General features: G+C 48.7%; 10 protein-coding genes across 11 annotated transcripts; 5 read left to right on the top strand and 5 right to left on the bottom strand.

Moving 5' to 3' along the window:
• Positions 1-118: 118 nt before the first annotated feature.
• SPPG_05882 (uncharacterized protein) lies at positions 119-1,792 on the top strand. The gene has a single exon (XM_016754089.1). The coding sequence runs from the start codon at positions 260-262 to the stop codon at positions 1,688-1,690; it is 1,431 nt and encodes a 476-aa protein (XP_016606959.1). The 5' UTR covers positions 119-259; the 3' UTR covers positions 1,691-1,792.
• SPPG_05881 (uncharacterized protein) lies at positions 1,658-4,405 on the bottom strand. Its single transcript, XM_016754088.1, has 16 exons — positions 4,312-4,405; positions 4,182-4,252; positions 4,016-4,112; positions 3,886-3,955; positions 3,662-3,809; positions 3,447-3,576; positions 3,320-3,370; positions 3,153-3,253; positions 2,983-3,090; positions 2,772-2,923; positions 2,622-2,704; positions 2,478-2,555; positions 2,314-2,415; positions 2,111-2,240; positions 1,930-2,046; positions 1,658-1,869 (listed from the first exon to the last, which is right to left on the bottom strand). The coding sequence occupies exons 1-16, from the start codon at positions 4,372-4,374 to the stop codon at positions 1,742-1,744; spliced, it is 1,629 nt and encodes a 542-aa protein (XP_016606958.1). The 5' UTR covers positions 4,375-4,405; the 3' UTR covers positions 1,658-1,741.
• Positions 4,406-4,532: 127 nt separating this feature from the next.
• Positions 4,533-6,743, bottom strand: SPPG_05880 (uncharacterized protein). Its single transcript, XM_016754087.1, has 7 exons — positions 6,427-6,743; positions 6,155-6,356; positions 5,989-6,097; positions 5,645-5,927; positions 5,258-5,588; positions 5,063-5,182; positions 4,533-4,996 (listed from the first exon to the last, which is right to left on the bottom strand). The coding sequence occupies exons 1-7, from the start codon at positions 6,667-6,669 to the stop codon at positions 4,638-4,640; spliced, it is 1,647 nt and encodes a 548-aa protein (XP_016606957.1). The 5' UTR covers positions 6,670-6,743; the 3' UTR covers positions 4,533-4,637.
• A 674-nt stretch (positions 6,744-7,417) lies between these two features.
• SPPG_05879 (uncharacterized protein) lies at positions 7,418-8,102 on the bottom strand. Its single transcript, XM_016754086.1, has 2 exons — positions 7,881-8,102; positions 7,418-7,819 (listed from the first exon to the last, which is right to left on the bottom strand). Exons 1-2 carry the CDS (start codon positions 8,070-8,072, stop codon positions 7,646-7,648), a joined length of 366 nt encoding a protein of 121 aa, XP_016606956.1. The 5' UTR covers positions 8,073-8,102; the 3' UTR covers positions 7,418-7,645.
• Positions 8,103-8,206: 104 nt separating this feature from the next.
• On the top strand, positions 8,207-9,804 carry SPPG_05878 (uncharacterized protein; the record flags this gene model as incomplete). The annotated part of the gene is made up of 6 exons (XM_016754085.1): positions 8,207-8,347; positions 8,406-8,780; positions 8,842-8,994; positions 9,057-9,251; positions 9,323-9,389; positions 9,457-9,804. 6 exons carry the CDS (start codon positions 8,207-8,209, stop codon positions 9,681-9,683), a joined length of 1,158 nt encoding a protein of 385 aa, XP_016606955.1. The 3' UTR covers positions 9,684-9,804.
• Positions 9,750-11,329, bottom strand: SPPG_05877. 2 transcript variants are annotated; one of them, XM_016754083.1, is made up of 3 exons: positions 11,062-11,329; positions 10,188-11,001; positions 9,750-10,115 (listed from the first exon to the last, which is right to left on the bottom strand). In XM_016754083.1, exons 2-3 carry the CDS (start codon positions 10,293-10,295, stop codon positions 9,978-9,980), a joined length of 246 nt encoding a protein of 81 aa, XP_016606953.1. In that variant the 5' UTR covers positions 10,296-11,001; positions 11,062-11,329; the 3' UTR covers positions 9,750-9,977. The 2 variants fall into 2 exon arrangements, with proteins under 2 accessions (XP_016606953.1, XP_016606954.1); XM_016754084.1 differs by having other exon boundaries at positions 10,188-11,329.
• A 198-nt stretch (positions 11,330-11,527) lies between these two features.
• SPPG_05876 (CMGC/CLK protein kinase) lies at positions 11,528-15,092 on the top strand. The gene is made up of 12 exons (XM_016754082.1): positions 11,528-11,766; positions 11,864-12,239; positions 12,344-12,834; positions 12,911-12,983; positions 13,046-13,226; positions 13,283-13,491; positions 13,548-13,597; positions 13,658-13,822; positions 13,887-13,951; positions 14,024-14,092; positions 14,169-14,271; positions 14,344-15,092. The coding sequence occupies exons 2-12, from the start codon at positions 11,996-11,998 to the stop codon at positions 14,488-14,490; spliced, it is 1,797 nt and encodes a 598-aa protein (XP_016606952.1). The 5' UTR covers positions 11,528-11,766; positions 11,864-11,995; the 3' UTR covers positions 14,491-15,092.
• Positions 15,093-15,633: 541 nt separating this feature from the next.
• Positions 15,634-18,220, top strand: SPPG_05875 (succinate dehydrogenase [ubiquinone] flavoprotein subunit 1, mitochondrial). Its single transcript, XM_016754081.1, has 6 exons — positions 15,634-15,780; positions 15,904-15,996; positions 16,073-16,328; positions 16,402-16,686; positions 16,749-17,736; positions 17,795-18,220. Exons 1-6 carry the CDS (start codon positions 15,745-15,747, stop codon positions 18,063-18,065), a joined length of 1,929 nt encoding a protein of 642 aa, XP_016606951.1. The 5' UTR covers positions 15,634-15,744; the 3' UTR covers positions 18,066-18,220.
• Positions 18,221-18,270: 50 nt separating this feature from the next.
• SPPG_05874 (uncharacterized protein) lies at positions 18,271-21,032 on the top strand. The gene is made up of 10 exons (XM_016754080.1): positions 18,271-18,562; positions 18,624-18,916; positions 18,992-19,075; positions 19,135-19,354; positions 19,414-19,440; positions 19,500-19,579; positions 19,636-19,810; positions 19,875-20,005; positions 20,069-20,534; positions 20,604-21,032. The coding sequence occupies exons 1-10, from the start codon at positions 18,383-18,385 to the stop codon at positions 20,865-20,867; spliced, it is 1,920 nt and encodes a 639-aa protein (XP_016606950.1). The 5' UTR covers positions 18,271-18,382; the 3' UTR covers positions 20,868-21,032.
• A 46-nt stretch (positions 21,033-21,078) lies between these two features.
• Positions 21,079-22,904, bottom strand: SPPG_05873 (uncharacterized protein; the record flags this gene model as incomplete). Its single annotated transcript, XM_016754079.1, has 2 exons — positions 21,079-22,712; positions 22,790-22,904. 2 exons carry the CDS (start codon positions 22,902-22,904, stop codon positions 21,079-21,081), a joined length of 1,749 nt encoding a protein of 582 aa, XP_016606949.1.
• Positions 22,905-22,989: the final 85 nt, after the last annotated feature.

Raw genomic sequence — 22,989 nt, 5'->3', positions numbered from 1 at the left:
ATCTCGATACCAGTACACGCAACTAAGCTTCGCGTAAGCATCGGGGCTGGCGCCTTGCCAGCTTCGGCACCTACCACTCCGTATGGCTTTTTTTAGCCACACTCCACGTGTAGACTAAGAATGTCTACCTGTCGCGATAAACATTGCTTTGGTGGGCGTAAGGAGCATTCATTAATACCTTCCGGTGGCCCAACTTTTTCATCAAAAGCTCTCTCTCCTTCTGTTAGCGTCGTGACCCTTACCTCTTGCCATTGCAAGGATGCGTATACGTGGTGACTCCCGCGTAACTGAGGACGCCAAAGCCGTCCTCCCCAGTCCTGTGGCCGAAAGCAAAAGTGCCTTCAGTCGCCTGGGCAAAAAGACGTCAATGGCCCAGATGCTAGGAAGTGTCCCCAGCTCCCCAGCATTGCAAACGCCTGTTCTCCCACCTTCCTCAAATCTGGGAACCCTGGAGATGCTTCCCAGCTCGATTCTTCTTAAAATAGTTCATGTCTGCTCTCCAGAATTGGCCAATGTTCGCAATATATCTCACGGGTATCGTGAGCTTGTGGAAAGGTACATTGCCAAGCGAACAAAGCGTTTCCAAGAATCAATCGAGGAGGCAGAGTGTTGGGGCCACCGTCCTCCATCTCTTCCCGACGTCGTTCATCTGGATCCTCTAACTCTCGACAACATATTGAATGTTCACTATGCGGCCAGACTAGCGGGACCGTCTGGAGACAGCATGGCAGGTGACGCCTCCGAGAGAGGCCCAGTCAGTGAAATAGATGCAGATGAAGAAGTCCAAACAGAGGATGGGGACTTTCCGCGTAAAGGCCGACCACAGACTGTTCGCACGATTCGGCGTGAGACAATGCGAAGAGTCATATTTGCGGCTTTTCGGGAAACATTGGACCGTTATGAGGAGGGCTGCTGGGCTGCGGTGAAGGTCATTAGGGACTTTATAGTTAGGCATGCATTACACTATACTAGTGGAGGACCAATCAGCGACGCTGGTGTGGCTCCACCGGTAATTATACCAGACGATCAATCTGAGCGGGATGTGTCGGACGGTGTAAGCTTGCGGTCGGTCAGAATCGAACGGGTACCGACCACATCAATGCCAGAATCAGTCACTCCAGCTGTGAAAGATCTCAACTGGGTTAGATTGAATTCTGAACTCTTCCGACTCGCAGCTATGCACGGCCATCCTTTCAATCTCCCACCACTTTGTGACGTTGAAGACCCGCAAACAACCCTCACGCAAGGTTCGGACTTATCGGTCCGTTGCCACCGCCCGGAGACCCTTGCGGCCTGCCTCGATGCAGCACGTATTTACGGTTGCCTATGGACAACAGTAGAAAAGGGAATACAAGCTGCTCAGGCAAGCGATCGTGTGGGGCGTCGTGTGCCAATGGACGTTATCCTAGTGCTACTTGACGCAGCTTTCAACGATCCTCTTGGCCCATGGGCATATTGCTTAAGCATGCGCACCTGGGGGTTTGAAGGATGGACCAGAGGGGCTGGTAACGGCGCGCATGCGGAGGACAAGGTGGGAGCAGCTGCAAGAGATTTGTTAGTGAAGGCCGAGGAATGCGCCAAGCTATACGGCATTGCATGGCATCGGCTGTCTGTCAAGGGGGAGTTTGCGGTGGTGCCCGTGCATGAGGTGGCAAGAGAGGTCAGAAGTCGAGTGAAAATCATGATGTAGAGGTGCTTAACGTAGCTGAGGGGTCTCATTATATGCACGTAATCATTACTCCTATGCTGACCCAAATTCGTCCCCCCACTGTCTATAGCGCTCCCCAAGCGCTTGATTTGCAGATGGCCGAGTAGACGTCACAGCAGCTTCAACGTCAGCTTGTCGTACTGGTTCACGTTGTATTGATGCTACCAAAGCCGTTTTAGGAACCCTTTTTTTGAAGTTGTACCAAGGATGCTCAAGCTCACCGTTTAAAGTGAAATTGTCCAAATTCTCGGTATGAGCGTCAAACATATCAAAGAACTTGCGGATTGGCCGCATAGCAGCTTCCTTGCACACGAGTTTAATATCGGATCCAGAATAGCCTGTAGAATTGCAGTACATATAAGCTATCAGAATCTTGACAACAGCACAGGGCCCTGTCACAACCTTCCGTCATTAGAGCCAGCTTTTCGTAATCCAACTCGCCGACCGGCAAGGTATCAGGGTCCGAGTTCTGAGGCAGATGTGCCTCAAAAATGGCTGTGCGTGCTGGTGTGTCTGGTAGATCAATCAGGATCTTGAAGCCGCCAAAGACTGACCATCAGCATTCGACCACCGTTGGAAGAGTATTCGTACAGAAGAAATCTTACACGTTTCTCTAGCCGTCTGAGCATTGCCATATCAAGATCCCATGGAAGATTTGAGGCTGCGAGCAGGAATACATGGTCCGAAGTTTTCGATAGGCCGTCCATCTGAGGTCGACATGAAGGGAATCACCAAGATGTTACTCGGGTCTTGAACGCAGCTAACTTACCTGAATCAGAAGCTCAGTCTTCATCCGTCTACTTGCTTCATGTTCTGCACCATCGGACGTTCGATGTGACATAATGGACTGTAAATAATTATTAACAACGCGAGCGACATCGCGACATGTGAGTGTCAAAAAAATAAGGCGCACCTCGAGTTCATCCAGAAAAATGGTACTCGGTGCGTGGTAGCGTGCCAGCTCAAACAGCACTCGTACCAGTTTTTCCGAGTCACCTGTACCAGTCCCAATTGAGCCTGAAGGACAGCTGGAATAAAACTCCTTATAGGATTCAAAGTTTACCTCGCCATTTGCTCACAATACTCGACGCAGAAATATTGAAAAACGTTGTGTTGCATTCGGTTGCCACGGCTTTTGCGATCATGGTTTTGCCAGTTCCGGGCGGTCCATAGAGTAGTAAGCCTTTCCATGGCATGAGGATGCCTTTAAAGAAGCTAGAATAATTCTTTCAGGCTGTGTGGTACTCGATCAATCAACACGAAAGCTCACCTACTCTGGAAATTTGAGGGGATAAACAACTGCTTCCTTGACGAGCCGTTTTGACCTGGCTAATCCGGCAATGTCTGACCAGCGTACATTGGGATTCGTCACAAAGATGTCACTGGTAAATAGTATTTTAGCAACCGAACAATCGAAGTATGCCTGTACCTCGCGGGTACTAACCGACTGATAATGGCAGCAAGCTCCCGGAACTCAATATTTCCATAATCTGGCAAAGGTTTGAGCAACCGTGCGTCATAGAGTGTTTCGGCGGAATCTCGCTCCTAAAATTGATTTTCAATATGCTTCATATCCAACGGCCTACGTACTGCAGCCCACCATGTCCTTACCGGCGATGAAGATGGGCCAAGGTTTGGTGCTGAATTCTGCTTCAGGCACATCTGAGGTGGGAAGGACATATTAACCGGGCGTGTTATCGCGGTGTCACAGCGCACTAGCGCCTATTCGATAGCGTACATTCATCCCAACAATACCCTCGTCCCCCAAGCCAGTTCCGCTCTCCTTCCCACACGAGGAAGTGGGTCTTCCCTTGGGCTTCTTGCCTGGGTTTTGTGGGTCAGGATCTACAGGCTTTGTGGTAGATCTTCTGAGACACATAGAGCGCCAGATCGTAAATCTTAAGTAAGTTGTGATATACTTGGCGATCCATTGCTCCTCATCACACCTTGCACCTTGGAGGTCTTGGAATTCCTGCCATCTTTAATGTGGCTGGGTTTGCATGGTTGTCGATTCGGCCATCGGCTTGTTTTACTGATGGAGGTTCTGTCGGCACACTTCCTCGTGAGCGTCGGTTGGATGGAGTGCTGGACGTATTCTCATCTATGACGTTTGCCGGAAGCATTATGAGGATACTAGAGCAGTCGATTGGTGGACAAAGTTGACCCGATCATCTTACCCCCGGTACCGGTTTTTCGCGTCAATTTGGGAGCTTTTCCAAACTTTATAGAATAGTAACTCTCAAACTCCTGACACACTAATAGTCAACTTCCGTCGACACATGGCGATTGCAAACGCTGGTACCACACCTGTAGTATCGTCATCAAATCCATATTATCTGCAGCTCGAATTTTGCGTAAAGATACGTTGGATTCCGCCTGCAGTTTTTCAAGAGATTCCAAGTATCTTCACATTTGGTGGGTGAGCCAAAGGCTCAGCAATCAGCCTGTTCGGGAGTCTAGAAAATCTACTAACCCGTGCGATTCCAAATGAGACAAAATAAGGACCATGGCGTTCTTCTGGCGCTGCTGCACCCTTGCTTCTTCCTACAAGTGACATACTACATGAAAACCTGCTTACTTAGAATACCGAATGCTCTGATTACCGCCAGCCGCGCCTCGCTTGCCACTTTCATACGTGCCAAATTGACTTCCGAACCCTGCATCATTATTGACAGTGCAGTTGGAGCTGAGATGCTTCTGGCTACTGATGCGCAGCAAGTGAGGCGATTACGTGCTCGTACGCTTTCATAATCCGACGCGAGTCGCAGCTGGTGACTGTCGGCAGTTATGCCATTTTTCTGGCATCACAACCGCACGTCATGCACTGGTATATATAGGGCGGTCTTGATGACCAGAACGAGAATTAACAGACATTAACATTATATGTAATCCTATGTTTATATTCCCTCAGTCTCTCTCTGGGTCAGATTTACAACGCCAATACCACCACAAGACCCATACCAACCAAAGCTGCGGCAGTGGTGAGCGCCATATTCTTATCCACATCCACTGTCCGACCTCCAGCATTTGCCAGCATCCCTGAACTAGCGGTGGGACCGGCAGGAATGCCTTTGCGTGTTGTAGTCTGACTACCGTTTGGTTCGACAACGGAAAATATGGCACTAAATGCCCCAATCTCCTGAGTTTGGTTTCCCGTTTGCACCAACCCATACACGCGGACAACATAATCATGACCGAGAAGCCAGTCGCTCGGGACCACCAAGCCATAGTTCGTGGCATTAGCAGGTAAACTACTTGTAGTCAGCCCTTTGTACAGCTTGTACACCACTGCAAAAAATAAATCGTGTGAGCGATGAGAAAAAGTGCGATTATCTTTGTAAAAGACATACATACCACTATCTCTGAACAAGTCAATATTCCACCCACTGACGTTCAGCAGGTCAGACTTATAATTCCACGAGATAGAGACGTTTTTAGTTTGTGGCCATTGCGCAGGTGCATTGACCGAGAGCGCTAATAAAACAAATCATTCATTACCCCGGGCGGTTAAAAATGGAGACCAGTCACCAGCACCACAAAGGAACTCACTATATGCTGACGCAGTAGCCTGATCTGTAACGTATATAAGGGCGCTGGTTCCACTGACGGGATCGACGTTGTCAGACGCCTGTTGAGTAGTTCCCCATCCCCACAAGCGTAGGAAATAGATTCCGCTAGGTAGATCCTGAGGAACCACATAGCTAAATTGGCCGCCATATCCTTGGTTGGGTAATATCCCAAGACAAACACCCAGGGACCGTCCAGTGCCTAAAGCGGTGTTGTATAGCTCAATATTCCACTGGCCAACGTTCGCAAGCGGAGATGGTTGAAATGCCCACGTAATAACAACGGTACTATTGGTGACCCACTTCGTAGGAGCCTTGCATCAACTGATTAGTAAATAGACTGTAATAGGATAAAGCAAAATGTCTGTACATTGATGGTCATAGCCGGATGCATGACGGCGGTGTGCGGGAAAATGGCAAATTCGGGGGAACTGAGCATGGCACCGTTATCATCAACTGGAGCATTAACGGCATTCTTCTTCACCAAAGTAGCAGCCGAGGCAGTGATGCGCAGATGATAGAACTGGGATAAGCGCAAAGAGGCTGGAATATGCCAGACCAACGTGTATGTATCAGCATGGCCGGAGGCTGGTATGCCGTCAGCAATGGTATATATGTCTTTCCACTCGGCTGAAAGTAGATCGATCCGAATGCTATAGAAATTCTCTCAATTAGCCAATAATCCGTGTAATCCACGAAATGCTGGGCAATCACCTCTTGACACCATCAAAGGCGGAGCCCAAAGTATAGTTGAGCGTCGCTTGGCGCCCTGTAAAGAATTGGGTACCGCCCTTCAACGAGAGTCCAGGATTGTTCCATTCCCCTATTGGTTCACGTCAGTGCTAATTAGGTTCACTGAATTCATCATTGCAGCATATACCAGCGGAAGGGTCAATGATGGCGAAATGATCGCTGTTGGGAACTTCATATGTGCCATTTCCGTCTTTTCGCGGTCCCCATACTTTCAGAACAAAACTGGATCCTGTTCTCATATTGTCTCCAATTTTGATAGGAATACTGCCTATACCCGCCGCGGGGGCGGTGACGTTTGTAGCCAGATAAGTCACATAGGTTGTCTCACCCTGTGCATGAGAGGCTTCAGTGTTGAATTAAAAACCAACTTAGGCTTACAGTACCATCAAAACGACGCACCTGGACCACATACAGGTCGATATTCACATACGCAAGCTCAACGCCGCACTGAAATTGGATATCATATGTTCCCCCACGGGCAAGTTGTTCTGCCAATGCCGGAAAGATAACCCGGTCGGTCGAAGGGAGCGGTGCACGCACTGCTCGCTGTCTGAGAATACTGGTATCTGGGGAAAGATACAAATATGCTACAATCCCGACCAGCAGGAGGACAGTAGAGCGAAACGTGTTTAGTCCCAGCATGTCGAGACCGGCACTCGCGGTTATTGCGTTGTCAATGTGTCTATCAACCACGGAAGGCTTTATGTATATGCGCGTAGTCTACGCATTCAGTTCACAATATATGCACTGGTACCAAAGTCAATCGGAGTCCACGATCACGTAATCAGGCATTCCGTCCCCAAAAACCAGCCGATCAACCATACCTTGGAAATTGGTTTCGAAGATAGCGGCGCAGTCCACTTTGACTTTGATCACCCCACTGTGTTCTCGGCACTGTTGCAGTGAGGTAGATACATGAGTCTGCCTTGCGATGACGTATGACCTTCGTTTGCACGAATTATAGAGTGGAAAACGGCTCAGTAATCAAGAATGGCCAATCTTGTCACCGGTCCAAGACAAACTAGAAACCTTGCATTTGAGCAAGTAGTTGCGCTAGACAGAAGTGATAAGATTGAGACTAAATAACTGAACATTTTGGTCGACGCAGATGGGCCGCACTTAGCAACAACAATCGCTTCCAGATGGACAAGGCGGGCGAACTTGTTTTAACTTACTCTACTGCAATAGACAGTGGTCGGGCTTTTGAGAAATTCTTCAACAGCTGAGGGAGATCTGCTACAGAATGTTTCAACAGTGCAAGACATCTTGATCTTCCCAGATGAAAACGTCCGCGAATGAGCCCGTACAATCACCGTTCCTCTCAGAGAGGCTCGTCCGGAAAATGCTATGTGGCCTTTTGCTATCAAATGATACAAGGATCTTTGCTGGTCTCAGATAGTCAGTCTTTGCACGATGCAACCCTTTAAGCGTAGCGATGAAGTCAAACTGATCGGGGAGTTCCAGATGTCCTTTTAGGGAGCGGTATCCCACCATGTGGAGAGCAAACTTCGCCTCTAGGCCCCAAACCAGCAATGGCCAATGGATCACCGCCAGACCATGAAGAAGATATTTTTAAATAGTTGAATGTCGAACATCTCCGTCTCTATCTACAACAAAATCACGCCGATGGTGCATCTCTTGGGATCCCTAACTTTTCCTCCAGAGTCCCCAACTCATGTGGTGGTTCGTAAATGTGCCATTTATGTTTCAATGCGGTCCGAATCTGACCATTCTTCTCGACCTCCGTCCCTCGCCATGTCAGTCGTCCGTACACCTTCCCATGCGCCATGTCCTGACATTGACCTCCATAAGTCAACAGAAAACTCAAAATGCGACAAGGAGTAACATCTTACATTTTTCAACTTCGTCTCTGTCACCGTCCAGTAGCAGTCATGCCATCCCTTGGCGTACCAAATTGTCGGCACAACTCGTAACCCAGCCCCGCCTTCAGGTCGATGTGCAATAAGCTCTAAAAGGTTTCTCTTCGAGGGTGCCTTTAGAAAACTTGGGTGCGCACCCCAAAGCTCCCGCACTATCGTGGCCATTATGATGTGGTGTAAATGCGCAACTGGACTTCAGGAAACTTTATTCACCATGTTGCGGTGGTGAACATAACCTCACGTGTACGATCATTGACTGTGCCACTGGAAGTCATCTAGCCATTGCCAGGCAACAGCCTATGACCAAAGTTCAGGCAAGCTCTTCCTACTCATTTACAGTTGAACCTCCAATGGCTCTGTTGATCAACGGGCTTCGGTGCCGGCCACTGTACCGGAGGCGAGGCTTGAGGAGCTTGCTGACACATGCACCATCTAAGCACGTATGTCCCACAAGAACTCGCTGTCCGCTAAATGTCCCACTGACAGTAGAGTTTACAGGCCCTCAATCCAGCAAAAGACCACATCACAAAAGCCTTGGAAGAAGCCCAGCCCCCTCCAAATTTGTTATCTTACCCCAAGCGATGGTTTGCCAAAACTTTTACGGAGCCCACTATGGTCCTATTATCGGGTTTAGGACTGCTATACAACGGAAGTATGCAGTCGCTGCAGCTTTGGGTTGACTATCACCAGAAGGGGAAGCCTGTAAGAACGCGAAGCGAAATACGCCATGTACAGAGGAATAAGCGAGATCTAGCAAGAGTCTTCCCTGCGACCATTTTTCTGGCCTTGCCATTTGCCATCCCTATGTTACCTTTCGTATTCCGCAAAGCGCCATCGTTCCTCCCCAGTGTCTTTATAACAGACGAGATTCTGGTATGCCATTGAGCGAATTCTAGGATTCGGCAATTGCGTGCTCACCTTGAAAGATGTTTAGGCCAAGAAGATGCATGTGACTCAAACTAAACGTGCGGAACTCGCACCAATCCTGTTGGCCTCATTAGGTCAGGCATTGGAGGCGCGAGCAAGCCGAGGGAACGCAAAGAATTCATCAGTAACGCAAGCGTTGGAACGAAGATGGAAAAACATGGTATTTACTTTTCACACAGTCTCTAATTCTAATAACTACTGACTTGTAGTCACTTTATTCAGTTCAACAACAATAGTCGCCCATCGGAAGGAGATCTAATTGCGTTGCAACCTGTGATACGTGACAACGTGAATATTCTCGATCTGTCCAGCAGCCAGCTTCGCGTAATGGGACAGTTTGTGGGCCTCGCATTACCGTGGATAGCATCGCAGTCGAGGCTATATGGTTGGGTGGATTGGATTCTGAAGGACGATGAGGTGCGGGCGGACATAAATTGTGTCAGGGACAACCGTAATCCTAAAAAAGACCCCTTTCTCGCTACCTATAGCTGTTGCGCCAACAAGGAGTTCAAGCTCTGACTGAATACGAGTTGTTGGAAGCCCTGGAGGAACGAGGTATTCTTGGCTGCTAAGGTCAATAATTTTGAAGTCCGCCGATGATATAACCATCCATGCAAAAAAGGGTTTATTAACATCAGCGGCCAGAAAACCGGGCGACTAAGGACGATGTTGGCAGAGCACTTGAGATTTACCAAAACCGCTAGCGACGTGATCTCTAGACGAAGCCGTGCTGCGTCGTCGCGAAACGAGCCTCAATTAACCACCACTGGTCTCCCCTTGGAGGAGATCGCATCGATGACTACTCTGATTCTGACGGCTCGGGCCTTGGGTGTGCATGAACGGTCGTAAGAAAAATTGGCAACTTATTTATAGATGGGCAATATTCATTGTGTTTATATATTATTGTGTGCAAATAAACGATCGCACAAGTCTGAAAATTCATTGAGACAATAACGACAATAACAATGGATGAACGCTTCTATGTATATATGCAAACGAAATTAATGTACAGCAATGGCTCACTAACGGCTATCTCTCAAGCTACGCTACTGGCGACAGTACGACGGTAAATTACTATGTAGAAAATTGGGCCGTCCTTCATCCAACCCCTTAACGCTCTGCCTCCCATCTTCAAATTGGTGTCTACACACGAACAGTAACACCCAAATCGATCGTATCCCCTATGCCTCCTTCCAGGAAGTCCTCCGGGTCGTATATGACTCGTATGATAAGCGAGCAGCTCGGACACCGTGCAATTTCTTCACCGTCCTGCAACTCGTCCTGCGGCAAGCAGATAGTTGAGCACACTGACGTGGCAGAAAGTTCCCAATATAAAAGGTACATGGCGCATACCTCTGTTATCTGAAATTTGTCCCCACACGGACATGGATAGTAGTACGTTTTAGTCTCCGCATCATAGTCCATGTCTTCGATCTCCACTTCGTCATAGAAGGAGGTCATATCCGTCTCTTGAAGTATTTCACAGCGGAAAAGGTTGGGCTAGTTTCGGCAAGGATATCGGGTCTTTCGGTGACCCTGATAGAAGTCCGGCGGGTTGAAAACGTTTAGCTGTCTGCGATCTCTGGAAGCGCAAAGCGGAGCTCGAAAAAGTGTTAAGCGACTGCTCCGGAAATAAATTTACGTTTAGCACTCAGGTCTATAAATATATAGCTGATTATACAAGCAATCGTCCTTCTTCAACACAGTAGGATTTTTCCTAGCATGTCCAATACAAAATAGATTCATTAATGATTTGAGCGAGTTTCGAAGAGTGCGGGTCAGCAAAATCCCTCCCCCGGCTGCCGCCGTTGGAGCATGGCTATAGAATAGCTGCAGTATGTATGCTATGGGTCATGACGATAGGCCGCAATCAGTCAAGAAAGGTGTTGAAGTTTGATCAGGAATGAAGCAAGGGTTTCCATTGGACAAGATGCCCTGGCGGTCGTGCTGATTGTAGAGCTGGTCGTTTCCATTTGTTGCGGGTCTGCTGCCATCATTGGCTGTAGTTGGTCGCAAGAGGGACTGAACAATTGTCATATAACCAACAACGCAGGCCACCCCCTAAAGATTTAGCATTCCCGCCACTTTCAAGAAAGCATATGTCGTTGTTGTCGATGAAGGTTCACCTACCTTTATTACGTGGGTCGCAGGATGCGAAACGATATGGCTACAATCAACAGTCACAAGCTCAGGTGCAACCAGTGCTGATCGCAAAGCAGCTACTCACATTGCCACCGAGTATCGCAATACATACGGCTATGATGGGGAGCTTACAGATGCTGAGATGGGCTTATCGGAAAGAAACTGCGACATCTCGTTTAGTTGGTTAAATAGAACCAATTGCTGCTACATCTTTGCTCAGTGCGCTTAAACATAGTGAACGCCCGAAACCAACAATTTCTGATTCTTGTGTCCTAAATAAGTATCTTCAAAATCAGTTATCATTGTGTTCAACATCCATGTAGGCAGGTTTGGGTTCGTGAGCAGCAGAAATCGTGTTTGTGGGGTTGAGACTTCATGTGGTCCACTCCGAGCGACGAGCCACACTTACATTTGAAACCCATTGGAATCTTTCACCCTTTATTTCTTGCCTCGAACATGCATTGACTCCAATCACATTCCAATTGCACTGCAGCCCGAACCGGATGAAGCGCCCCTGCCTTCGCCCCCTCATCAATCGCGATTGTAATGGTAGTAATTCCCATAGCAGCCCACAACGACCATTTCCTTCCTTCTTCCCGAGAGTCATTACAGAAATAGGACGCACGAGAGAGCAACAGTACCTTCCTCGTCCCGCCGCTCCCCCCTCCACGAAGTGTACAGTTTCTAGAAGGTGGCGTGAGACGGAGCAACTGTCAGCGGACGGGTTATCACGTTACAAAGTATATTTAGACAAGGAGCGCTGGGCCGCAGTTGGCTACTAGAACCTCACGTATGTGGTTATGTGGGTTCCGTTCTCATACACGGACTCTCGTCCAAGGTTTTCTTGAGTATGTTGAAATTCGGTTGACCGACAATTGTTTCGACAGGATTCTTGTCAACATCGAACTGTCTTAGACTCTGCCCCCCTTTCACCCGCATTGCCGCTATCAGAAAAGTGACTTCCAACTCCGCTGGCTTGGGGACATCCTCCTTGCCCGTCAGCTCTCACCACCGTCGAAATGGCGACGAGAAGCCGCAAACGGAGATTCAATGATGAGGACATGCACTATCCGCCGGCGGAGCTTGCACCTATCTCTGCACAGAAGAAGCCCATTGAAGTTATAGTGGTCCATTCTCAATCACCGCCGCCATACGCGTCTACGTCCTATCAACAGCCTGCTCGTTATAACAACCATGTTTCAGTTGCTGCTGCTGTACCTGGAGAACGGTTCGCTTATGGGCTCCCCACTTGCTATACCACAGGTGAGTCAGTTGAGTACTGTTCGACATTGCAAGTGATGGAAGATGTCCCTATCAGCTTTGTGCTCGACTCTTTTGACCTTTAAGCTGAACGATTCATGTTTCAGATATGTCCACGGCCATGCACCCACCGGCCTTTACCACAGAGTTTATACCAACGTATCCGCAATTACCTATACCAACCGCCGCATATCTACCGCCTGTCACTGCCTTTCCACCACCCGCAAATCACATCAACAGCGCGTATTACCACTCATCCTCACCCGCGGATAGCTCGCGAAGTTATCCGACTACAGAAGCATCCTCAAGACCCAACAGCGCCGGCCGCCGCCTGCCTCCTACAAACTCCTACACCCAACGCGTCACCCGACAGCATCCCCCAGTAGCTACCGATTACATCGACCTAACCAATTCCCCACCAGGATCAATAGGAGTCTCCGCGCCAAAAAGACGAAAGAAAGACAACTACTATGAACCTCAGCAGCAGCAGCAACCTCAACCCCAACAACCCATTATATCGTATCCCCCGCAACAGTTCTTGCCACCACCCCCAAGGGTTTCTCCAGTCCGGTACAATGACGGGCCATATTACCGTGAGGTTAGTACTCAATGAACCGTTCATCCCGTATGTGTCCTCAGTATGGTTATTGATTGTTGTCCCGTCAACACGATAGCAAGATCTACCTTCATGTGCAGACAAAGAAGGCCACTTCATTGTAACAGTGAACAGTGATCTTACATCACGATGTACGTGCACAGCTTCTCTTTCTGCCGTGGTCAGAGTTACTTACCGTTCTGATTTGTGTTAGATAAAATCATGCGGCTTCTGGGGCAGGGGACCTTCGGCAAAGTAGTTGAAGCTTATGACCGACAGACCAGGCAACGCGTGGCCATCAAAGTTATCCGGGCAGTCCAGAAGTATCGGGATGCATCGAAGGTCGAGATACGAGTCTTGAATGCGCTGAAAACGCATGACCCGGAGAATCGAAAGTATGTTTCCTTTCTTTAGTACACAATGGCAGTTTCTTGACGTCTATTTCGAACAGGCGATGCATCCATCTGCAAGAGACTTTTGACTACCGAAATCATATATGCATGGTCTTCGAACTACTGAGTCAAAGCGTGTTTGATTTCTTGAAAGAAAACGCCTTCGCTCCTTTTCCACCATGGCAGATCAAAGCGTTTGCTACACAAATATTGGAGGCGGTGGCTTTCTTACACGATTTGGGTTTAGTGCACACTGATTTGAAGCCTGGTATGAAGCCTTCGTTTGTACGATATTGGTTAGGGTGCTAAACCATGGGTGTTTAGAAAACCTAATGCTCGTGGATAATCAGACTCGGGTAGTGGGAGGGTCAAGGGTAAGCCTTTTCTTCGGATTGATAACTTGACCAAAGGTGCTGACGCTTAACTCATGGTAGCGATCTGCGAAAGCCCGTAAAGAACTACTATGTACGAGTATACGGCTTATCGATTTCGGGAGCGCTATTTTTGAAGAGGATTATCACAGCTCCGTCGTTAGCACCCGTCATTATCGCGCCCCGGAGATAATCCTTTGTACTGGATGGTCCTTCCCGTGCGATATGGTAAGTTACTCATTATCATCGTGCTCTGGTAAGTTGTCTCGGATTGCTGACATCACTGGGACAGTGGTCGGTCGGGTGTATTTTGGTTGAGTTTTGCACTGGAGATGCTTTGTTCCAGACGCATGACAAGTACGTGTCAGTTTCACGTGTGCAGTTCTTCTGTGTGGATGGTCACTAATTTCTTTTGACATGAAACCTTAGCCTTGAACATCTCGCCATGATGGAGGCTGTACTTGGAAAGTTTCCTGAGAAGATTATTCGTAGCGTAGGGTAAGTGGCATTATTAGTTTTGGTAAATATCGAAACGTGAAATGTATCTGATGGTCATATGGGATCAAACATACAGAAAAGCCTCTCAAAAATATTTCCGAAACAACCGTCTCGACTGGCCAAATTCAGAAACGCAAAAGCAGAGTAAGCGTTTTGTAAAGAACATGAAGCCTTTGCGGGTACGTTGTGCATTGCCTGGAGAGAGCGGAGCATTTCTGGATGTTAAGTATATTCTCTTCACACCCCAAAAGGACATCATTCGACCACAAGACGACATCATGGAATCGTTTTTGGACCTTGTGCAGCAGATGCTTGTCTATGATCCCAGAGAACGGATAACCGCACGGCAAGCACTACAACATCAGTTTTTCCGGATGGACATACCTGGGGCGTCATGAACTCGTGAATATACGAGAGTCCCGTCAGTATTTGTGTTTTGGTGGGACGAGTCTCTTTTGGGGCCGTCTTGTGGCGTTCTGGCCGCACCTCCTCTCACTGCTCGTTTCAACTAATCCAACTCAAGAAGTAGAGCAAAGAGGAAGAGAAAAGTTGTAGCATAGCATCCATACATTTGCATATGTTTCTCGTTTGTCTACATTTCTGTTTGTCGTATTAATATCGCAAGTCCTGTAGCATCTTCGTGAAGTACACTGACTTGATCTGACCCTGCCGCAACCGCCTTATGCTCAGTGTCTGATTGCATGGTGACAAGATGCTGCAGGGTAGGCCATGAAAGCCGGTGTTTCTTGATAATCAGCGTGTGACATTGGATGTCTTATTTTATTGTAGAAATACGAACATTTCAGATGGAATTTTCAATTTTCTGCACTATATAATCGCGTGTGAGCCATCCTAACTGTGGAATGCAGCTGCTGGCGGGGAAAGAAAATACTAAACGGAGTGGAATGGAGATGAAGGACATGACCCGCCCGTGGGAATGATGGATACCAGAACAACGGCCCCAATTCGGTTACCAACAAGAATCCCAGGTACAAGCGAAGATGATTGCATTCATCAATGTGTAGCTAATTGCTAGATGTGAAAAGGGAATTAAGAAAAGCTTATTCTTGTATCCTGATTAGCTAGCTCATTGTATGGCAAGATTGGCCGCTCAAATTTCCTCTTCTAATCTGGGAGGGACAGAGTTCATAGATAAATTATGGATTCAGCGTTTAATGTGCAACAAGTTTGATTCAGATCTTTGCCTTGGTAGATATTGACATATGGTTTTTGTCGACGAAAAATCCCAAATATCCGTTCACACACTGACAGGAATTCTCCTCTCAGAACGATCCACCTCAGCGTTGCAGAACATAAAGCTCGAAAAAAAAATACTCTTTCAGACGGCTGAACGACATATACAAATGTAGGACTTGGGCATCGAATAACGGATTTTCGATAGTGATAGTCGTTGGCAGATGTGAACTTCATCCTTCCGATAATGCCCGTTCACCTCTATCTCACGTGACAATAATTGCAGTTCACGCAGTTGCTGTGCCACTTTGAAATCGCCAGCGGAAGAATCCACACCATGGCAGCAAACGGAATGCTTCCCACTCGGAGCAACTGACCACAGGGCGACGACGTCCACATCCCCCTACGCATCCCCCAGTTTCATTGCCTCTTGATATCCGTCCGCACTTGCTGGAACCATGTTTCGCTTCGCTGCAAAGTCAAGGAATGCCTTGGTGAGTGTAGCTGGATTAGATTTTCGACTTTCATCATCGTCAGAAAACGGGATTGGGATTGGCTAGCGGTTTAACTTTTGATTCATAACTAAACATGTTATTCTTGCTACCTATGTCTGATAGAGCCGTGGTTCTCTGTCCAGTCGAGGATTTCATAGCTCATCCGTTGCACAACGACTTGCTTCTAACCAGCCGCTACGAGCAACAGCTGCCGAGGTGAATGCGTTGTGATCTCTCGGCGTGTACTGAGGAGTTCCCACTCTCAACGCGCTTCTTAATACTTTCTGTTTAGACTCCATTGTCAAGTGCATACCCAATTATTGACCACACTTACGATGCTATCGTCGTTGGTGCTGGCGGTGCGGGTCTTCGGGCCGCGTTCGGTCTCGCAAAAGAAGGGTTCAACACCGCATGTATCACCAAACTTTTCCCTACTCGTTCACACACCGTCGCTGCTCAGGGTGGTATCAACGCTGCTCTTGGAAATATGTCGGAGGACGACTGGAGGTGGCATATGTATGACACCGTGAAGGGTTCTGACTGGTTGGGTATGTTCCTTGCCGCGACCCACGATAAGGAGGTCATATATCTTACGTCCGTCAATGTCTTGACCAATATCAGGTGATCAGGATGCGATTCACTACATGTGTCGTGAAGCGCCACAGACTGTGATCGAGCTCGAGCATTATGGTGTACCATTCTCGCGTACTGAGGAGGGTAAAATTTACCAGAGGGCTTTCGGTGGGCAAAGTTTGAAGTTTGGAAAGGGTGGGCAAGCTCATCGTTGTGCTGCTGTGGCCGACCGTACTGGACACGCCATTTTGCACACTTTGTACGGTCAATCGCTGCGGTACAACACCACCTACTTCATTGAATATTTCGCCCTGGACTTGATTATGGAAGATGGTAAGACTTTATCAGAGATCCATCTGAAGAAATGATTTCTATGGTTAACGCGATACATCTAGGTGAGTGCCGTGGTGTCATTGCTTTGAGTATGGAGGACGGTACCCTTCATCGATTCCGCGCCCACAAAACCGTTCTGGCCACGGGTGGATACGGTCGTGCGTACTTCTCTTGCACTTCCGCTCATACTTGCACTGGTGACGGTAACGCCATGGTCACGCGTGCGGGTCTGCCTCTTCAGGACCTGGAGTTCGTCCAGTTCCACCCCACTGGTATCTACGGTGCAGGGTGTCTTATTACGGAGGGCTCGCGTGGTGAGGGAGGATACTTGCTGAACTCTGAAGGAGAACGTTTTATGGAACGTTACGCCCCCACTGCAAAAGATCTTGCTTCCCGTGACGTTGTGTCCCGTTCGATGACCATTGAGATCCGTGAGGGACGTGGTGTAGGACCAGAGAAGGACCACATCTACCTCCAACTCAGCCACCTTCCAAAGGAGGTGTTGAAAGAGCGCCTGCCAGGTATCTCTGAAACTGCCGCCATTTTCGCCGGCGTCGATGTTACCAAAGAGCCTATCCCCGTCCTCCCCACTGTGCACTACAACATGGGTGGTATCCCGACCAACTACCACGGACAGGTGATTTCCCACAAAGACGGAAAAGACCAGGTGGTGCCTGGTCTTTACGCCGCCGGTGAGGCCGCCTGTGTGTCTGTCCACGGCGCGAACCGCCTCGGTGCCAATTCCCTTCTCGACATCGTCGTCTTCGGCCGTGCTTGCGCCTTCACATTAAAGGACACGCTGAAACCGGATACTCCCCACAAACCTCTCCCTAAGGATGCCGGTGCCGAAACCATTGCCAACCTCGATAAAATGCGTTACGCTAATGGCGCAAACCCCACCGCTCAGGTCCGTTTGGAAATGCAAAAGGTTATGCAGAGCGACGCGGCTGTGTTCAGGACCCAATCATCATTGGAGGAGGGAGTACAAAAGATTGATAAGGTTGCAAAGAAGCTCAATGACTTGAAGACAACCGATCGAGGTTTGATCTGGTAGGTGGCGGACACTTGGAAGTGACATTACTAGTAAGACTAATTTTCCACTTTGTAGGAACACGGATCTGGTGGAGACCCTTGAATTGCAAAACTTGATGGCAAATGCTGTGCAAACTATGTACTCTGCTGAAGCCCGTAAGGAATCCCGAGGAGCCCACGCCCGTGAGGACTTCAAGGATCGTGAGGACAAGACCTGGATGAAGCACACCCTATCATACTGGGACCCTAAGACGCAAGCCACGAAATTGGAATACCGCCCAGTCATCCACGAGACCCTAGACCAGAACGAGTGCCAGACTGTACCTCCTGTGAAGCGTGTATACTAGACCTGGCAGTCAGGGGTGTGGGTTTAGACTGGATCATTTGAGGAGAGATGCTTCTAATATGTATGAATTTTAAAAAATCGGTTTGAAACATTTCTGTAAGCGGGCTGTCGACGTCCACGTGATTATTCTGTGCAATAAGACCATTTTAGGCTGAATTGCTTGGTAGGATTGCTGAGTCAGACCGGTACTGATCGCGGGTTTGTCTCGACGAGTTGTAGCAAGTAATGGGTTCAGCGTGTGAGCAACCAGAGCATAGTTGACTACGGTTATTATCGCCTATTACTTGTCAGTCGTAAAAAACCAGAAACTTGGATAGAATGCCAACCCATCTCCAAGCACATCTGCACGCTCACTCTCTTCGTGAACCAACAGCATTCTGGTCAGCCGCCGCCAATGCCATAACTTGGTACCGCAAGCCGGACCAAATCTTCCAAAAAACGGCGGAAAAATGCACGCCTGAACGCGGAGTGAATTGGCAGTGGTTTGCAGGGAGCGAGGTAGTAATATGGTTTTTCCTAGCATGTGTCAAATATACGCAGAACTTGACGCACGTAAAAGTTGAATACATGTTACAATGCACTTGACCGCCATATAGAAAGCGGCCATGGCTCACGACCAGCTTTAATTTACGATTCGGCCGTGACTGGTACAAAGAAAACATATACGTATGGAGACTTGTTGGACGAAGTCGAAGTGTTTGCTGCCGTTTTGGAAGGGGCTGGAGTTGGAAAGGGAACGGTCGTATTGATTTATATGCCCATGGTGCCTCAAGCTGTCATTGGCATGTTGGCTTGTGCAAGGTTGGGCGCAGTGCATTCCGTTGTCTTTGGCGGATTTGCAGCTGGAGAACTGTAAGTGTTACAAGTATGTTGATGCGAAATATCAAGTCCGCGATTGATAAGCGTCGGTTCTTATGCTGTGTTTAGAGCGAAACGCATAACAGATTGCCAACCGGAAGTCATCCTTACTGCATCCTGTGGTATAGAACCAGCAAGGATCGTTGCTTACCAGTGAGTGGTTCCTGCAGTTGTCCTCTGTTTTCAGTACGCTGTACTCTAATACCGAGAAGACCGCTACTTCAAGAAGCGCTCACGCTCACATCATATAAGCCGTCTGCAACGATCCTTCTCCAGCGACCCGAGTATCGCGCGGAGCTGGCGGGGATGTTGGATTGGGATGAGGAGGTTTGCAAGGCGCGGAGGGAGGGACGGAGAGCTGGATGGAAAGTCCTAAAAGGGGATGATCCTTTGTATGTCATTTATACGTCAGGGAGTACTGGTGTACCAAAGGTACGATTTCTGTCTCATGCTCATGGCTCGGGTTTGCGTCTGACATCAACTTACCGCAGGGAGTAGTACGAGACAACGCGGGTCATGTTCGTACGATTGCTAGTGTTGTAAGCGATCACACCCAATGACTAATACTACTCGATAGGCCGTGGCTTTAACCTGGTCCATGCAAAACGTCTTTGGAGTTTCACCTGGAGATGTCTTCTTTGCCGCCAGTGACATAGGGTATGCCGTACCGTTGCCTCACTACTTTTAATCTGCAATTGATAAAATGTTGGCAGATGGGTTGTTGGCCATAGCTATATTGTCTATGGTCCATTACTGCATGGATGCACTACTATCCTTTACGAAGGAAAGCCGGTTGGAACACCTGACGCGGGTGCCTTTTGGCGAATCGTGAATGAATGGAAGGTGAATGTACTGTTCACTGCGCCAACTGCCGTTAGGGCTATTAAGGTGGGCATATTTTTGAACGTAGGAATTGCAGCTGCGTGATTTGATGTTTATGATGCGATGACAGAGAGAAGATCCGACTGGAGCATTGTTGAAGCGACATGATATTTCCTCTCTCCGGAGCTTGTTCTTGGCAGGCGAACGATCAGATCCAGAGACGGTGCGCCACTTTGAAAAAGTCCTTGGCGTCCCAATTCGGTTAGTGCTATCTCTTTCGGCTCATTTGGCATCCCTTGATTAATTACAGACAGTCTCGTACAGCGATAATTACTGGCAAACCGAAACTGGATGGCCGCTTGCAGCTGCGTGCTGTCTCCCCGGAAAGCCAACCCCAACACGGGCAGGGTCAGCAGGCCCAGCCATACCCGGTTACGACGTCCGTGTCCTTGATGCCTCGACCAAACAAGAGGTTACTCGCAACACCCTGGGGGCGGTAGTTGTCAAACTACCTCTTCCACCGGGCTGCTTTTCATCACTGTGGAAGAACCCTGCCGGGTTTTGGAAATATCTGGACAAGTTTGACGGGTATTTCGATTTGACAGATGCCGGGTTCATTGATGACGATGGGTACATATCCATCATGTCCCGCACAGACGATGTCATTAACGTAGCTGGACACCGTCTCAGCACTGGGAGCATGGAAGAAGTGCTGGCGGCACATCCAGACGTTGCGGAATGTGCTGTTGTAGGGGTGAAGGACGACATGAAGGGGCAGGTTCCTGTCGGGGTAAGTACAAAGTGAGTTAATGCCTTTAGATGTCCTTTGTTGATATTTACCTCGTTTCTGAATATCCAGTTCGTCGTTCAAATTGCAAACTCACATTCGCTGCATGAGTCTCTACCAAAAGTACTCCAAACCCGTATCAGAACCTCCCTAGGTCCTATCGCCTCATTAAAAGAAATTTATATCGTCCCAAAACTGCCAAAAACACGGTCGGGTAAAATATTGAGAAGATCTTTGAGGGACATTGTTGAGGGAAGGAAAGTGGTGGTTCCCGCCACCATCGAAGATGAGGGGGTGTTAGATGTCGTGCAAAGACTTGTTAGGCCTAGACTGTGAAAAGCGATTTTGGGTGTAGGGAATAGTTTTTTTTTGTTTCATCTAGGATTTCTATCCTGTGTCTAAATGTGCCTAAAGCTATCTCGCACAGCCCCAATGTATCATATTTCCTGCTCCGTATAGATTCAAACACCATCTATCAATCTCTATATTTTCTTCGCGGCATCATTCCGCCAATGCAAAGCTCTCCATTGTACTCTTTCTATGCCACTCAATCAATCACCAACACCTCGGTAGACGTCGATGTCGGTCGCCCACTTCCATTGTATCGCTCCCTTCCGCTATGTTCTCTAGCTCGTCCTCGGGAAGGGTCCCTAGTCAAATTCTGCTGCAACACTTGCAAGGCAACGGTAGCAAGAGGAGTATCATCTCCTGCTAATTGGTCCCCGTGTCGACGTCTATTTCGTTGTGGCGCTATTGACTGAGATCGGGACGCTGCCTTCTTGCCTGTCCCTGTCCTTCTCCTTGATGGATCAACACTGGAGGATCGGCACTGAGACTCGGATTCATATAATGATCTGTGGCGGTTTACAGAACGCTGTATGGGTAATTTCGAATCGCTACCCTCCGAATCACTGGACTGTCCATGAACACGTGGGCGACCTGCACGAGACGAGGAACGGTTCCGTGTACGCGAACGGGAAGTGCCTCTGCGTCTTGAGCGATCCGCTTCATTTTCTTCCATTGCAGATTCTTCTCGTGGGTTGCTGTGTCCACGCGCACCTTTACGCATGCTGCGTTGCCTTTGTCTTGAGCGATCTGCTTCATATTCGTCAGTAGTACTGTCGTCTCGAGCGTCGCGAGCAACCCGGTCACCTCGATATGTAGTACGAGATCGAGATGACGATCTGGCTCGAGAGGACCGTTCATGGCGCTCTTCTCGTCCTGCTGATCGGCTCCTCACGAGGTCCTCCCCATCAAAAGTGCGTTCCCGACCTGTCGAGTGAGCGGCTGGTGGGAGGATGAGGTCGTTGCGTCCATCGGTTCCGCTTGAAGAAAGATATCCTTCTCCATTAGGTGGAGATCCCCGCAGGGATATGTCGTTACCGCCTCGTCGTCGCGAGGATGCGCGCTTTGTATCTTTCCGAGAAATATTCGACTTGCTCGTGTTAGAGCGAGTCAAGCCATCCGCACCTGTACGAGCCGATCTCATAGTTGCTGAAACTTCGATCTTCTCTTCCTCGATTGCGACGACGGATGCAGTAGGCAAATCAACAAATCCGGATCCAAGTCCCAAATCACCACGGCCGCTCGCCTTCATCATAGACAAAATATCCTCATCGGGCTCCAGGGTCTCGGTAGAATCTCTAAAATTTGTAGTGGCCGCCACAAGCGCTATGTCCCTGTCAGACATACCATGGGAGGAAGCAGCAGTCCTCTGGCGCTGCAAGTAAGCCGGGGAGGTCACTTCCCCACCTTGAGGTGCCCCTTTCCGCGAAGCTGCCCTTTCCAGACTCCGTCTACGTCGCGATCTTCCGCGCGATAGAGAGTCCGAGGGCTTTGCAGGACCAGTTTCAGAATGCACCTCACCATTCGCCTTCCCCAACTTTGCACTTCCAATCCGGATCTGGCTCTTCCCGTGTGAAGACTCGCCACGGCCGCCATCAACTGGATCGCCGCCTAGTATGGTTCCAGCACGGAAGGGACTGCTGGGGGATGGTTTGACAGCACGGCTCCATCTTTTTTTCCAGTTGCCACTTTCTCGAAATCGGCTCAACCCAATCTCCGGGTCCACCCTGTCGCCGCGATATCGTCTCCAAAGAAGATAGCCAAAGCCGCTCACGAGAGCAGCAAGAATAATGGCTATGATGATAACTAGCCAAACGGGTAGGACACCAATAGGACCTGCAGGAGGAATGTTTTCAAATGTAAGCCACCGGCGAGACACTTCTACCCTATTATAGGGTCGCAAAACTGTATACCTAGGTTGACCTCGGACGCATCACTTTCAGCTTGCACAGGTTTGAGTGTGAAAGCAGCCCACCATGTGAAGACCACTATGAGGGTATACAAAGGAGAATGCAATCTCACAGGCATAGCGAATCTATTGAGGTCGTGAAGCATTTCATTGCCAAGAACTGTCTTTTAAGCTTTCTACAACGTTGGCAGGTTTAACAACGAG

The sequence above is a fragment of the Spizellomyces punctatus genome (assembly GCF_000182565.1).
Source record: "Spizellomyces punctatus DAOM BR117 chromosome Unknown supercont1.10, whole genome shotgun sequence".
NCBI classification, from domain to species: Eukaryota; Fungi; Chytridiomycota; class Chytridiomycetes; order Spizellomycetales; family Spizellomycetaceae; genus Spizellomyces; species Spizellomyces punctatus.
The sequence above is the reverse complement of the archived record's forward strand: the minus strand, read 5'-3'. Positions and strand labels throughout refer to the sequence as shown.